General features: G+C 39.6%; 1 protein-coding gene across 2 annotated transcripts in view; it reads left to right on the top strand.

Annotated features, from left to right (window-relative positions):
- The first annotated feature begins 1,574 nt into the window (after window positions 1–1,574).
- RMDN2 (regulator of microtubule dynamics 2) overlaps window positions 1,575–17,155 on the top strand; it is a 46,987-nt gene continuing 31,406 nt past the window's right edge. For both annotated transcript variants that reach the window (XM_075708176.1, XM_075708177.1), the window contains exons 1-4: window positions 1,575–2,029; window positions 9,587–9,785; window positions 10,753–10,855; window positions 12,953–13,013. In XM_075708176.1, coding sequence (XP_075564291.1) covers window positions 1,575–2,029; window positions 9,587–9,785; window positions 10,753–10,855; window positions 12,953–13,013 — 818 coding nt within the window. The remainder of the gene's footprint in view (window positions 2,030–9,586; window positions 9,786–10,752; window positions 10,856–12,952; window positions 13,014–17,155) is intronic.

Genomic DNA, 17,155 nt, shown 5'->3' on the forward strand with positions numbered 1-17,155 from the left:
TTCAGGTCTCCACTAATGCAGTGGAAACACTCTAGAGTCATAGAACTGTTTAGGTTGGAAAAGACCTTTAAGATCATCCGGTCCAACCATTAACCTAACACTACCAAGTCCACCACTAAACCAATTCAGGGTAGAGTAATAATTAATTTCATGTTTCCTGGCTTGGTGGCTGGATTATTTTTTAATGAGTAAAACTAGGAATCATTAAGGTTGGAAAGGATCTCTAAGATCATCAGTCCAACCATCAACCCAACACCACCATGCCCACTAAACCATGTCCCCAAGTGCCACGTCTACCCATTTTTTGAACACTTCCAGGGATGGTGACTCCACCACCTCTCTGGGCAGCCTGTTCCAATGCTTGACCACTCTTTCAGTAAAGAAATTCCTCCTCATATCCAATCTAAACCTCCCCTGGTGCAGCTTGAGGCCATTTCCTCTCGTCCTGTCGCTTGCTACTTGGGAGAACAGACCAACGCCCACCTCACTACAACCTCCTAGGACCAGTAGCCAAGGTTAAGTTAGTGAAAACAGGTAGCCAACGGACTGCAGAGAGACACACGAACATCTACATCTGCACCCGAACAGCGCATTCCAGCAATGCCTGGCGCAGGTGCAGCAGCCGCCCCCAGCAGCACCGCCCGCCCGCACTCCCAGAGCCGCGGCGCATCCGGGCCCAGAGCTGGAGGCCGCGGCCAGGCCGAAGGTCCCGCCCGCCCGCCGGGCCTGGGGCCGCCAGGGCCACAGGGCGGGCCCGCCGCGGCCCGGCCCGGCCCAGCCCAGCGCCCTCCTCCGCAGGGCAGCGGCCCGTCACCCGGGCGGCCCGGCCGGCGGCTGCGGCGGAGGCCCGTCCCTCCTGATCCGGGTATCGCCGCCCCGGGGCGGCCCCGCCGCCGCCGCCGCCACCGCCCCCTGTGCCGCGGCGGGAGAGCTGCGGGGCCGCGCCGCGCCGCGCCGCGCCTGGGCCGGACCCGGACCCGCACCCGCACCCGCACCCGCTCCCGGACCGGCCCTCCGGTACGTAACGGGGGCGGCGCCGGGCTCGGGGCTGGGGGACGGGCGGGCCCCCGCGGGGAGGCGACCGCGGGGCTCCGGCAGCCGTTCGGGGCAGGGGGGCCGGGGCGGCGGCCAGACACCCCTCCGGGCGGCGCGGGCTGCGCTACGGCCTGACAGCTGGGTTTCCGCCGCTCCGCAGTTGCGGAAAATCCGATTGTATGAGTTTCTCGCATTAAAACAGAAAAGAAAAAAAAAAAAAAAAGAGAAAGGAAAAACAACCCCGCCAAGATGCGGAGAAGGTGAAAAGTGACGGCTGCGGTCCTGCGCACGTGCCGATGCAGAAGTGTGCCCCTCATCCCCCCCGCCCTCCCCCAGCCCTCTTGTTTTTGCTGTCATAGCGCATAGCCTTTTATTGCAGAATCTGCTGGAGTTGTATTGTAACTTTGTATCTGCAGCGCGTGCCAATTATTCTAGCCTTACACTGCTGTGACTTCAAAGCTAAGTTGTTTTGGGCAGAGTAGGAAAAACGTCTTTAACTCCGACTTATTGTTGTCTCACGATTTTAGGAGAGTGCAGAAATGTCTCGCTTCGAAAATAAAGGACTAATATTGGGCATAATGGCAGGGACTGCTGGAATAAGCCTGATGCTGTTTTGGTACCGTAAGATCCGAAAACCCGGTGCAGCTGTGCGTATACCTGCGTTCCTAGATGTAGGTAACAGGCTTAATTCTATGGGCTTGCCAAATGAAGCTCCTAATGAGCAAGGAGTAGTAATGGTTTTACATGGAAGGCAACTGCAGATACTAGAAAAATTGAATGGCTTGCTAGTAAGTGTGGACGAACTAAAGAGAGAGGTGACATTTCTGAAAGAAGCTATTCCAAAGCTTGAAGAGCTTATTCGAAATGAGCTTCAAAGGAAGGGAGATGTTCAGAGAGTTAGCCCATCGCACAGAGCAACAAAGCGGAGAAAAGCCGAGACAGCTCCTGGTGCAACAGAAACTACCAGCTCTGAGGAGGCCGAAAGTGAAGGAGGGTGAGTGAATAATATTTTGTATATGTTACAGTACACATACAGTGCAAACTGTGTCATTACCTATGTGAAACTTCATATAATAAACAGGAGCCCTTTTAAAGTTTTATGTATATTTTATATTTCTCTATGTTCAGGGGAAAAAAAACCCCAAAAATTCAGATTAGTGATTTTTAGATCAGAGAAAACTCTGGGTGACCATCTTTAAATCTGCACTACAGCTGAAGTTGGCTGAATACCAAGCATAATAGAGATTTTTAAGGGTGCATTTGATAACAATCTGATGCAGTATTGCTACATAGCTATGCCATGAGAGGCAAAGTTCAGAATAATGGTGTGATTTTAAAAGTGCTTCTAGTAAGAAAGTAGTCTTGTCTTGTGTCTCTGACAGAGTTTGTTCAAACTGTACAAATGCTCTTGTGCTTTTCATGATAATTGTCTTCTATGGGCCTTAAAGATGAGTTATTACAGTGTTCTGCCTAAAGGTATTACATGTTATGAAAGCTATGTCTGAATGCAACACGTGTACAAATGGCAGTATGTTTATGTATATTTGCTGTTGTAAACAGTTTCTGGTGGCTTAAAAAGTAATCATGAAGGATTTAGGATACTGACTCCATAAGGTAGAAAGTTCCTAGTTTTGATCACATCTTGCTGTCCCATTGTGTCCCATGGGACCTTTTATACGTGTGAGTTGAGGAACATGCTGAAGGATCAGATGTACCTGGCGTCCCGGAGAAGGACTATATTTTTGTCTTTTGATATGTTACCTAATATACCTTCCAGTAGTAATGTAAAAATGGTGATGACATGACTCTCCTGTAATTGCAATTTTGTTTTGAAATAATCAGCTGAGATACTTACATGCAATTTAATAAGGGTATGTTTACAGCAACTGAGTTTTTTGAACCATCTCCTCAGCGTGTTATACATACCTGCGTAGGCAGCATTGTATCTGTAAATTGCCTATCTTAAGTCACTTTTTTTCTTTAAAGATATATTAATTAACTGTAATATTCTGAAGATAGCAACATGCTGCATATAATAATTAATGGAATTCTATTTTTTGAGAGTTCCTCCAAATTTATTTTCAGTTCCTGTGGGCGGAATTTCTTGTTGTGTTACATGCCAGCCCACATGCTTCACAAGTCTTATATTTTGATACTGTATTTTGAGACCTGTCAGTTCTATTATGAACCAGTTCTTTAAGTATTCAGTATTGGCAGGAGTATTCAAAGACATTCCCCCTTTGTATGGTGTAGAAACAATTCAGTTCTATTCATTTCTTAGATTGTTTTATCCATTAGTTGGTTTGCAGAGGCCTTTATGTTATGCACAAAATATTTGGAGATGTAGATAAGGCTAAAGGACCAGTTTATGAATAATCAGGTTCGCAGATGCAATATAGGGGTTATTCCACACCTAGCATTTGAGAAGATCCCGTTTTCTGGTCAGGAGAGATGCATTGCTGTTTGGGAACTAGCCAAGGAAACTTGTCTGTTCAGGTTCTGCTGTGTGACGAAGAAGCTGACGAGATGTTCTAATACAAGTGATTATAGTGTGCAAGAGCTTTGAATGTGTCCTTAAGAGAGGCCTTCTCTGACAAATATTTGTATACAGTCAGAAGGAAGGAAGATAATTCAAGGTTATAAATAGCGTTAGTCGTTTGGGTATGTGCTTTTCCAATCCTATTTTTTAACCCCTTTTGAAAAGAGGTGTTTTTTTCCTACTAACACCTTGTACTTGATGTCCTTGTTTTGCATATCTTCTGTAAATTTAAGATAATTTTATTTCATTTAAGTAATTTTCTTTTTGTATTTTTTTCTTCCTCTTGCAAATGGAAATAGGTTGTTAATCCTAATGTGTGTACAGTTGCAATGTATATAGCTTTTTCTGAGGTCTTATGTAACTTCAATCACAGTGGTGCATGTTCTGTGAGAGTTTACCATGAGAGACAATAACAACACACTTTTTTTTTCCAGTTAATGTGCATCACCACTTCATGTGCTGTAGGTATAACACTATGTGCATTGTTTTATACTGTTCTGTGGTGAATTCCACACAGTAACGCATTTGGTTGCTAGTTGGTGCACTAGAGAAATAATTTTTCCCTTTGTTACAGATTAAACATTTTTTCACTTTCTGTATTCTATCTAAAGTACATGCTACACATTTCACTGCCTCAGCAGTATTTTCATAATCTAGAAGACAGGATTTTGCTTGTATTAAGCACTGCTGGTTTTAACTGACAAATGGGTAGATGCTGGAAATTGACAGATGGAGTAATCTTAAGTTTTATGGACTTGTGCTGGATGACTACATAAGTTTCAGATTTGTAAACTTCTTCCAGAAAAACTTTTAATACTACCTGTTTTTTCCATAAAATATTTGAAGCTGCAGTCTCTGATATGGTCCTCACTGCTTTGATCTGCTCTGGTCATATTCTCAATGTCACTCTTGGTATTCAGCACCTTGGGAAGAGAAGCTTTCTATTTTGCCTTTCAAAAATTATCTATTTCTGTAAGTGAAAAAATATCACATGCTTTTTAATAAATGAGATATATTTTTACATAAAAAAACAGATAGCGTGAATGGAAGGTACGCTGAATGGATGGGACATTGGCTGTATGCCAAAAAGCCTGCGGTTTCTAGTCTGTGCTTTCCTGTATTCTGTTCTTTATAGTTTGTTTCAGTTTCCATCATTCACTAGTGAAAACTTTAATCGTTAACATTTGAGAATGTGTAACAAGCACTCATTCATTTACAAATACAATAAATTGTGTCTAGATGATCACCTGGGATGGAAAGTGTCACCTAATTCTCCTCTTTGTGATTTTAAAGCTGTTTCCTCCCTGGTACAGCAGTGATGAACCATTGACATCAGTGTCATGTTTGGCACCGGTCTTCAGCTGGCCTAGCATCCAAGCTTTTCAAATTACATTTGGCATCAGTCACCAGAAAGATTCACCACAGTAAATCGTTTTCCTGCAGATGTTTTATTTATAATTTTTCCTTGAAACAGTTTAAATATTCAGCAGGAAGAAATGTTTCCCTTGCCTGCTTCTGAGTACCACTTCACTTATGATTTCTTTATTTCTTCATTTATTTTTGCTGCCCATTTTGTTTTCAATGCAACCCTCAGTTGACCTAAGAATCTGGTTTGCCAAACTTTTCCTTGAAGGCTGCTTATCATTACTTATGGATATGCACTCTGCTGGGTCATACAGTGTAAATTTGATCCCGATCAGTCTGTGACATATAATCACCTTTCTATTGAATTAGCTGGAGTGGATGAGACGGTGTTTGTGTCATCTTGTGATTTTTTTAAGTTGGCAGGGAGACAACAGATGATATTTGATCTGTCTAAAAGCTGAAGTGTTGTGAACAGACAATACCTGGTTAGGCCCAGTGTATGCCAATTTACAGGCAATCCAACATGGTTTTTGAATGAGCAAAGTGAGTTTATACCACAGTGGTATTTTATACCATGTAGCTCAGTTTTTTCTTAATGCAGTACTAGGTGCCTGGATTTACTAAACAGCTTAACCACGGTGTGGTGAGTCTCCAGCACAGTTTCCACTTGGTCTTTGAACAGTCCTTTGTGATCCAACTGATTCATGTTGGTTGATCATTGCTCCTCATATTCTTACCACTGTTTTTCTCTTTTAAATAAAATCTAGTGGTAATAAAGGTGAAAACAAGTTGGCACTGACTTTTTTAAAGTTCTTCCATTTTCTCTCAAATATTGGTCAATGTGTTTATCACATGGAAATACTCAGTTTTCTATTTATCATCTGATAAAACCTTGTGCAGCAAAATACCAAGTAGAATTGCACATGTCTGTGTTGTTATATGAAATATTTGTAAAACAAACCATAATAACTTTTTCTCATTTTTTGTTAATTTCCCTTTTGCATTAGTGTCATCAGCCCTTAGACTCTTGGAGGTTTTAAACTGTGTTAAAAAGGATCTCCACTTCTGTTTGTGTTAGTACTGATTTTTTTTTTTAATAGTATTGCTTTTCATAACATGCTTTTCTAGAATGAGTAGATGTATAAGTCTGCTAGCTGCTTTGTTGAAGTGAATTATCAAGCTCTTCTTATCATGGTTTTATATCAATAATATCTGTTACACTCTTATTTTGTCCTTAAGTATCTGGAAGGACTTCCTGTCTTGTAATAAAACTGGCTTCAGTTCAAATTGGTAAAGTACAGCTTACCCAAGTTGTTAGGAAAAATCCTAGCTGTTTATTTTTTAAAAGTCTGTATTTCCTTCTTAACATGTTATATTTTCATGCTTAAAACATTTCAGCTATGATAAGGATCGAACAGAGAGATAGTAAGAAAATAAATGTCATCAGGAACAAAACAGAAAAATATTCTTTATGCCTAGTTTGCCACAATGTTTGAAGTGATATTTAGTGTTTTATACTTGGTTAAATTACCTTGCTGTCATTTAACCCCCATGACTCCCGAGCAATGTAGGAGTTTGCCTGGGGTGTGTGACTAGTGAGGTGGGAACTCATGACAAATAAGTTATGAAGCCCTTGGCTGTCACCTTGGTGCTTTTCCTGTGGAAAATGCTGGAAGGCAGCAATGTCAGCTCTGGAGCCAAAGAAGAAGAGTCAAGGAAGAGAGGACTCTCTGAAGGCACTATGAAGTTACTTTTCTGAGGAAAGAAAGGAAAAATTTAGAGGACTGCTGCTGCAGCTTGGGGGTAACTAGCATGCCCAATCTTAAGCACTAGCAATTGTTTGCACTCCCTTGGACATTTTGGTATCAGTACATTTAATTTCTGGCCTTCCCGTGAAAGACACTATTCACTTCAAACCAAACTTGGAAAAGATTTTAAATATTTTGTTTCTTTTCTTTGAGAATGGCATTCTTCTCTGTTGGTTGTGTAGAAACTGCTGCCCCTTAGTGTAGATCAGTGTCTTCTCATCGATGTCAGCAGGCACAGGGTTCTGTGGTTTATTGCAGTCCCTAGGAATTACTGGCATTACCTTACACTGAAAAAAGTTATTTACTGTTGTGTTTTTCACTTCCCACATGTTGTTTTACAGGTATTGTTTTGCCTTCTTTAAAGCACACAATCAACAACTAAATTGAAATTTATGGCATTCTCATCAAGGTTTAAGATGGTCTGCTCCACATTTAAATTCTTTGAGGATTCATAAGGCAGATAAATAGTGGAGGTAGGAGAGAATCTCCCAGGACAGCGGAGGTGAGAGGGAGTGAGGAAGAAATGACCTGTCCTCTCTTCTGTTTCTCAGCACAAATGTGGCCTGGAGATCATGTTTCTGTAGGAGAGGTGGGATGAGGAAAGGCTTGATGCAGTATGGTGTGATCTTAAAAGATTATTCTTCCATGATATTTCATAATTAGCTCCTTATGGGTTCACATCATCTGTTAGATAGTGACCTACTTCACACTTCTTCCATTTGAGTCTCTCAGTGAATATTCTTATGTGACTTATCTGATGCCATATGAATTTGATGTTTGGCCATGACAGTTTAATACAGTGCTGCTGGAAATCTCTGCCGGGCTTGTTTGGAGTGACAAGGGCTTGGCTCTCAGCCCAACCTTGGCCTTTATATTTTTGCTAGGATAGTAACATTTTCTAATAATCACTTTTGTGTGTTTTCTAACATTGGAACAGTAGTGATCATAGACATTTTAGCAGATGTTTATGCAGCAAAGATAAAAATGACAACATCAACATTGACTTCCAAACACTGATTCCTTACTCTCATACCTACCTGCTTAGGTAGCATTTGATGCAGTGCCCAAATTCCTGTAACTGAGGAGTGTTATGGTGGTATGGGAATATGAAATTGCCTTTCCTGTTTAGTTGCTGTTACTTTATATTATCTAGTGCCCTTATTTTAGGTTGGTAATTGCACAAACCCTCAGTGCATTTATCTTTTAATTGGGCGGGAGGACATCTGAACCATGTGAGGAAAGGTACCTTCCAAATATACTTCACAAGATTATGTATTGGAGCTAAAAGACTGCCCCCTCCCACCAAATCCCTTGTACTTTTGGTCAAGTTAGTGCTCTTACAAATGCAGCCTATATATGATGTAGCTCTGTACCCACTCCAAAATAACTATGGAAGAGCAAGATGCTGTGTTTTTAAAGATGCTTCAGAAAACCAAAATAAATGTTCAGGGACTTACAAATAAAGACTCTGCAGGATACAACATTGTATGTGTCATCAACTTCAGCATCATCAAGATTATGTAAAACAAATCTGCAGGAATCTGTGAAGTTTCCCGTCTCTGCTCTGCTCCACTCCATGTTGTTTTTCCATTTGAACATGTACGCATGGTTTATGTGTGTATTGTTTTATCCAAATGTATTTTTGACTCCTCTTTCCCATATTACTGGGTTAATTTTGCAGTGAAACTGTCATGCCACATCTAGCACTTCTGTAGCTTGATAAGCTTGTTCATTTACAGGCTGTAAGTGTATCTGCTCGTGTTTTAGTTCTGGTCACTTCCGAAAGCAACGTATTGAGAACAGAGTATTTAAAAGCCATGATTATTAACCTCCATTTATGTTGCTAACATTCTGTACTGGTTACATTTCTGGAAAAAAATAGATTTTATAGATTTTGACTGTCATGACCTACTTTGATTATTCAGTTGCTTAATGTGTATAGTACATTTCATGCTTTTTCTGCTCATAGTTACCATTTAAAAAATCTGAACCTGGCAGCTAATATTTTTACATTATTATTTCTCGTCAGAACAATATTTTCAAAAGTGGAAATGCAGAAGATTAGGCTTTTCTGTCCATTTTTAGTACATAAGCAAAAAGCTACTTTTGAAAAATAATGCCATTCAGCTGTTCCTATATGAAATTGGAGGACCCTAATGTATGCTCAGCACTTCGACAGTAAGGCCACCTGCTTATCTCTGCATGTTATTTATGGCTTTTGTAAATATTTCTTTGTCCTTGATTGCCTTGTGCTGAGTACTTGTGTGCTAAGCATAATGAATTAATATAAGCTCTTTCCCAGTTTCAGATATTCTGACCTTCAGAATATTCAAAAGAAATAAGTAAAGGAATTGATAACCGTGATGTTATTGTTTATATTTAGACATTACAAGTGTTTACCAAAGCGTTGTATAAATGATTCTTGTAGCACTTAGGTTTTGGTTAGCAAGCTCATTACTATTTCAAAAAATAGGGAAATTGAGGTAAAGAGTTGAAGAGGCCTATTCAGGGTTACAGGGCATGTCTTAATACACATTCATGATTTAAAGTGTTCTGCGTTTGAAACACAAAGATACATGTGTTTCTAATATGTATCTGCATTTTTTTAATGCAGCAGGACAGTGTAATTACTTGTCTGTTATGTTTGGAATATGATTGTGCTGTCCCTTTGAAGAAAAAGGTTTTGTAATAATAAAATAATAAGCTTGATACCATGAATAAAAACTTCTTTAAGGTTGGACAACTGGAAGAAATTGTGCTCCAGAACTTTGGCATTTGAATTTAGCAATGCTTTAACAATATTTTTAGAAAAGATGGTTATTATTTTCTGTAATTTTAGTTACCTCACAGCTCATACTGATTCTGAAGGAGACTCTGAGGAAGAAAATGGATGTATGAAATCACCCGATGCCACTGTGAAATCAGAAGAAGAAGAAGAAGAGTTGTTTAATTTTTTACAGCAGGTGGACAATTTGCACAAGGGTTCAGAAGATGATAAAAAGCAGGGCTTCAGACTGCTGTTTGAGAAAGATGACAAGGTATTAATGGGTAAACTTAATATTTTGTTGTTACTAACTTATGCTTTGCACTGCTTTTGAGAACTTCCTTAATACAAGCATTAAAATGCACACAGGAATGGGAGATGAAATTTCATGCGTATTTTTAAAGTACAGTGAAAAAAGAAATGTCTCAAGGTGGTGTCAATATTCATGTGGGGGAGCACAGAAGTCTTATTATTATTATATCCCATCCAGGCTCAATAACTTTGAGGCTTTGTTTGATGTATGTATTCTTGCATATGACAAAGAAAGACCATAGGCTTTTTTCTACGTAAATGATACTTTTGCTGGTTTTAGAATGGTCTATGTGAGAAAGTCCTGTGGAATTAGGTAGTAACCAGACCAAGTGTTCTCAAGAAATTGAACTATGAGTCTGTAACCTGCTTATACCTTTCTGGTGTACTTCATGTGAATTTTTCCTTTGACTTTACTTTGCACATGTCTAACTCCAGATAAAATTTCAAACTGGCTTGATGTGCGGTGCTTAATTCAGTGTATTGGTTTCTTCTGATTCAGCAAACATTAGTTCTGATTATATTTTCATTTACCTATTGAAATACCCAGGAAGGTAGATGAGATACGAATTGTGAGAGAGTGTGGTGTTTATGGCATACCTAAAAAAAGTATACATCTCATCATTGAGGAATCTGTTCTGCTTTACTGGATTACTTTGTTATTTTTTATAAAAAAAGAACTTTAAAACTGATTTATGAAATAAAACCTCTTTAGACAGCCTGGGCTATTTCCAAAGAAGAAAAGCTTTCTTCTCCTTTGGTTGTGAAAGATTGGTCATCTGGTTCTCACATAAACTAAAAGTAGTATAGAAGGATGCAAAATAACCAAAGATTTATGCCATGTTCCAATAACCTGCTTTAAGCATTATGAAAGGAAACTGGTTAAGTCACATTCTGATCAGTTTAATTACCCAGCTGTCCTCTACTTTCAGTATGAAAACTGTGTGGACTTTCTTTGGAGATTTGCACGTGCTTATGGAGATCTGTTTGAGATGACTACTGATGCTGAGGAGAAGAGGAAATATGTTACTGATGGTAAGCGGAGGAAAAATGTTTATGTAGAATGCCATCCGAATGTAGTGAAACATGCTTTGAGCTTTGGTTAAGTTTTCCAATCCAAGGAATTTCCAATCCAATGAATGGGAGCATTTGTACTGTAATAATAATGTTTTGTGCAATAAACTGCCATGGTATACAACTTTGGTCCATTCTTTCTTCACTGGAGAGATCCAAAATTGGTGGAGAAGAAGTATTGTGGCTCACAGTTGAAGGCTGTTGACTCTGGATGGTGCCTTAAAATCCTGTATTTTGTTGAGAATCAGATGGATACAGAATGTGAAAAAAGACAAATGCTGTCATTGCAGTTTCTTAATTACATCTTTGGGAGAGCGAGAGGAATAAATAAATGCCAAGGCAAAGTCAAGGTCTGTTTTCCTGCTTTCCTGTGGCAAAGGAGCGCTCCTGCATATCAGCAGCCTTTTTTGTGGTGGTGGTGGGGTGAGTCTGGAAGAAACATTGACCAGAAACAGAAATCATGTGTGACAATTGATGTTGCTTCCAGGCTTCTCTCCCCATGTGTCCTGTTTGACAGTTTAACCTCAACAGGGTTCTGATTTTCTTCTTCACAGCACTTTTTCTTTGTTGCTTTTGAAGGCATTGCCCTTTCTTTCACTGTCTGGGTGCATATTGGCTAGAGGTATAGTTTACATTTCCCTTTTTGTTTTGGGCCTTCTTCTCTTTATTACTATAAAACCTACATCTTTTTTACCTATGTCACTCTCCTCCAGTTAACACACTGTTCTTACAATAATCCTTTTGCCCGTGTCTGGGAGTACTTCTCTCTCTCCTTTCTTTCTCCATTGCCTCTCTCTTTTTTGCTGCACCAAATTCAGGTTTTATAAGTGTATTCCAAGTTCAGGTTATTTTGTCTTTTGTGACTCTTCCCATTTTCTACTTTTTGTTCTGTCAGCAGTGACAACATCACTGACAAAACAGTTTTGACTGCCCTTTGTCATCCTTAAAGGCAGTGTCATGCCTTTGTGCTGTCGTTACATATTCCATAGCCAACCTCAGCTTGTCCAAGGTCCTTGTCCCTATCCTTTTGTCATCTAAATACTCATGAAGACTTGCACTGTCTTAGCTACTTAATTGATACAGTCGTTGCTTTAGTAGCAACTTGTCGTCTTTGTATGGAAATCACCCAGTGCAGTGAGGATTCTGACACAAACTAAATTACAACAGTAAACTCTGTTGTTGGATCCTTTGCTTTTACCAGTGACTACATGTAGCCTCAGTTGATGAAAGGTAATGGCATGGCAAAAGACAGGGAGAGATAAAGAATGATGGAATGAAACTGGGTGTTAGGTGTTGAGTAACCAGCCTAGTTTGGCTCATTCTCATGAAGTAGTGGGCGGCGGCAGCCTTTTTTATCTCAATTTTTGGAAGTGGTGCAGAGGGATTGAGACTGCGGGGGAGCTGGCAGTAGTTTTGTGGATTTTTTCATTCCACTGGGTTGGAGGACTGTGTATGCTGTTCTTTGTTTTTATGAAGTTAACTTGCACTACAGAAATGTCAGTGTGGCTTAATTGGTTGCAGCTGAGACTTTGCAAACAGCAAGCATCTCATCTGAACTTCTTACTGGGAGCGTGGGTTTGATCAAATCACCTACTGTCATCTTTATTCAGTTAAAAGTGGAATTTAATGGAAGTCTTTGTGCTGGAAAGGAGCTTCAACTACTTCATTCCTGTACACAAGACAGGAAAAAGCTTTGCTGGTTCTTCTGACAGGTGCTTCTCTAACCTGCTTTTAAGGGTCTTCAGTCTTACAGACAACACAGCCTCCTTTGGCAGTCCAGTCCAATCCTTCCCTGATCTAGCTGTGTCTGAACTGGATTTTACGAGAAAATACTAAAATTGCACCCATATATATATACACACACATATTTATATATGTATGTATGCGTATGTAAAGGATGTAAAGCCAGGCTGTTACATTGTCCATCTAAATGTTTACAAGAGCAGGAAGCAATATTTTCTTTGCATTTAGAGTATATCAGGTTGCTTCGTTCTTGGTAGTTGCCTAAAATGTGGAAGAGCACAATAAATCCTTTAATATATTGTATTCCATTTACAGGAAAGATTAAAGCTGAAAAGGCTGTTCAGCTGGATGCCAGCAGTGCTGAGAGTCACCAGTGGTAAGTCTGAGAAAGTGTGCATTTTTGCAAAGTTATATGTGCTTATCAAATCCAAGAAAAAAATCCAGCTGTCTTTGGCTCTAAATAGTGCCCACAGCAAGTTACATTTATCATGCTGCAGTTTGACATCAATTTCATAAATTATTCATTAATATATTTTCATAGTGTTACGGAACTCAGTTATCATCAGTTGCACCTAAAAATTACATTGCAGTATTCCGTGAAGCATTTACTGTAGCATGCGAAGCAGCTCAATAACCATACTTCAGTATGTACCATGAGGTACAGGTGGGAGTATTTACTTAAACCAGTGTATTACTGCTCAGAGAAGCCATAGTTTTCCATTTACATTCTCTTTCAACACTTGGCAAAATAATGTCATTTGACCTCATATTTTGTCCTTTGTTTTACTTGTAATAATCTAAAGTCTAATAATTAAAAGTAGACAATGAAAGGACTATGGAAATTTCAATTAACTTCTCAATTTTTGTTTTATCATATCATTTTCCTCCAAGCTTGGCACTTGGATTAATTTTGTAGACCTTGCCAGGACTAACAAACTCTTTGCAAATGTAAATATTTTTTATCAAATCAACGCTGTCAGGTAAAAGATAATTCTGCTGAGTTCTAGCTGGTAGTTCCTCACTTTACTATTCAATTAATCAATCTTACTGAGTTCCTGATTTCTTTTGTAATAGTTAGCTTTTCCTCTCCATTTTGGTTTCTGTGTTCTTCATTAATATTGTTGTTACACAGATAGGGATTTCACTTAACTTCTGCATATCTAAACCAAATCCTTTTATCCCAGGCTCCCTTCACAATCTAAAAAGAAGTAGCCACTTGTGGAGTGCAGTTCATCTGAGTCCATTTTGCGCATCTGCATTAGGGTGAGACGATTTTCTCATGAGGTTCAGTTGACAACATCTCCATTGCCAATAAAGGGAGCACATGTCAGCTAGCTCAGGTTTAGATACTCAATTAGACACAGATGTTTTCATTTAATTAGGTGACTCTCTGGCTTGGTCTCTCTCTCTCCTAAACTTCAAAGATGGCTGTGTTATTGTTCCACACTGCGTTCCTGTGAGTGTTGCCATATTTCTATGATTCTTTTTTTGTTCTGTTTATAACAACTAGTGATCCAAACACCTGCTTTGTAACAGCGGGGTGGGGTGCTAGAAATGGTGTGCTGTGGGAATCTTGACTAAGCTTCACCATCACAGACAGATTTGTGTTTGCTCTCTCTGATGTCTTGGAAGTAATGATGATGCCTGCCTGGAGGTGAAGCCTAGGCCCCAGGTGGCTATACTGTGGCAGTTTAAGATAGCAGCCTTTGCTTTTGGTCTTACCCAGCTGCTTGTTAATTCCTGTCAGCTGGAGGTTGCCACCGTGGCAGCAAAACTAACAGAAGAGGATCATCTGAGCATCACTCCTCAGTGCAAGGTGATTTGAAGCCCATATAGCTTGAGCACCTGCTGAAAACAATTCACAGCCATTTCTGCTGTTTGCCTGACCACAGCCATGGTCACTTCTTCAGGGTAATGCTGGTGTACCCCTCTCAGCTAGAGCTATGTGTATAAACAACCACAAAAACATATGCAAGCACAAGTCCTGCCTTCTTTCTGTCCCTTCCTCCCAGCCCATGAGACTGACAAAATCTTCTAGTACAAATACAACTTCACTGGCAGAAACTATGCTGATAAAAACTTACATGTTGTTCAGGGAGATGTAGGTGGTCTGCTGGACTTCAGATGTGAGATCCTGTACTGGCAGGCACATCTAGCAAGGGAAGAATTAGGAGTGTAAGGAGACATGTTCCAGAGGTTAGCTCAGAAAGCTTATTTGAGAGGTTTAAGAGGAAAATCTTATGTTTTGTAAGCTACTGCTTCTTGTAACAGGCTTTGTAACAGATTTCTGTATGGTTTACAGTTTTCATCCTTTTTGTTTCTGGGTTACAAGTGAGTGTGAGGGTTTTATCAGTTATTGTTGAACTGGTGGTTTTCTAGTGATATAGATGGACACCACAGATTTGAATAGTTTGGTATAATATTTTTTTTTCTGAATGTTTTATCTGCTTGTATTTCTTTTCTGAAGTCTTTCTGACTTGATGCATAATTTTTAAAGTGTGATGCCCCATGCTGGTTATGGCACTCTAAGTGAGGCTCTGAATACTGGGCAGAATGGACTTCCGTGCTCCTGACAGACATTTGTATGTTTTTGTCTAGCTTGCCAACTGTTGTTCAGTCTGTGGTTCCAGTAGGTCCTTTTCTGCTGTGCTGCTGCTTAACTAGATGGATTTGTTTTGTAACTGTACATTTCTTTCTTCCTTAGTGGAGTACTTTACACACATTTCGTTGATTTCATTTCTCAGGTTTATTGATGCCATTTAGGTTTGTAAATGCTTGCATCCCATCCCAGATTACAATTTTATTTTAAAAGGATTTTGTTGTTTTGTGGGTTTTTTTAAAATCATTGATTTCATTAATGAAATTACTGGAAGACAATGAACCCAGTACAAAACTTTGTGGAATACCTACAATGATGCTCAGATTCACATGAACCTGGTTCTGCAACCATCTACTGGTGATTTAATCTAAATGATATTTCCATGGTTAGATTTTGAGGAACATCAGGTGGCACAAAGTCAAAGGCTACATTAAGGTCAAGCTATATCCCATTTGTTGCATTCTAATATTCCAGGCTTGTTTCTCTTGTCAGAAAAGAAAAATAATTTTGTTTGATACTGTTTGTTCATGAAAATCTTGTGTTAACTGTTTTGTATACTTCTGCCCTTACAGAATAATTTATCCTGGAATGCTTTCAGGTTAGGCTGGTTTGTCCATAACCTCTGTCCTTTCCTTTCCTTCTTTTGTAGATAGCAACTACGTTCGCCTTTTTCCCTTCTGCTGGGTCTTTCTGCGTTACCCAGGAGATTTTGGTAGTCAGTTGTATGTCAGATCTAGATTGTTTGAGTCTGGCTGATGCAGATTTATCCAGTTTATCTAAACATTATTTCACATGTCAATACCCATGAACAGGAAAAAAGATTTCAGGGAATCTTCCCTGTAGAAACTGCACTCTCAAAGTTGTATGCAAACAGAATTTTGCCTAAAATCATAAATAGGTAAGACTGTGCATGAGCAGAAAACAGTGCGATACAATTAAGGCATGAAGAAATAATACATGAAAGTAATATGAAATGCATAGTTAAAAAGGATAATAAGAGAGAAAAAAAAATTAAAAGAAAAAATAGAACAAATATTTATACAAAAATCCTAGGATCACTAGCAGGTGGTCACTTAAAGAAGAATGGCGTACCAGTTTTACTTAAGGACAGAGATGAAGGGCAGTACCCAACCCCAGATTGACACCTAAATATAGTCTCCATATATGTCCACATGAATGAGGAACTTGGCCTCCACTTACAGCGGAAGGAGAGTTAACGTTTCATAGGCAACATGTGCCATTTGATGTGCAATGATATTTGCATGGCATGGCAGATATCACACAGGACCTTTGGGGGTCTGTACCCTTCCAGGCCAGCAGCTGGAAGTGGTGGGAAACCCTAGGGCATCTCCAGTGGCAGTAGGCACCTGTGTCCAGGCAGGGATCCTGTGAATTGAACAGCATCTCCATTGACTGTAATAGGAGATTAGATACACAGATGAGAAACTTGGCATGAATGCAAGCTCAGTGTGAAAGCAATGCTGTCTCAGACCAAAATCCTTCCTTTTCATCTCACCGCCAACACAAAATTTTCTTAAGCTGTATAAGGTAAATAATGTTAGCCTGTGTAAGATAAGCCCGTCTGTTCGTTAGACAGTTTTCTGATTTTTCATGTCAGGTTGTCTCATTCTGTATTAGTTACTGATGAGGAAGCTGGCTTTCTGACCTTGCCGAAGGAAAGTTTTGGTTGATTTCTCACTAATCTGTACTTTCTTATTTCTGACGGGTTTAGATATTTCCTATCAGCACAACTGCGGTTTTAACTCACGTTTGGTATAGCTGTTATCTATATTGTCAACTCATGCATTATTTCTAATGTTCTCTTAAGCTGTTTAATATATTATGGCTTACTAAATGAGTGAGGATTAAATGATAGGCCTGTTCTTTCCCTGGTCCTGTTCCTTGCTCTCTACTTACCG

This window comes from Pelecanus crispus, chromosome 3 (genome assembly GCF_030463565.1).
Source record: "Pelecanus crispus isolate bPelCri1 chromosome 3, bPelCri1.pri, whole genome shotgun sequence".
Classification (NCBI taxonomy): Eukaryota; Metazoa; Chordata; class Aves; order Pelecaniformes; family Pelecanidae; genus Pelecanus; species Pelecanus crispus.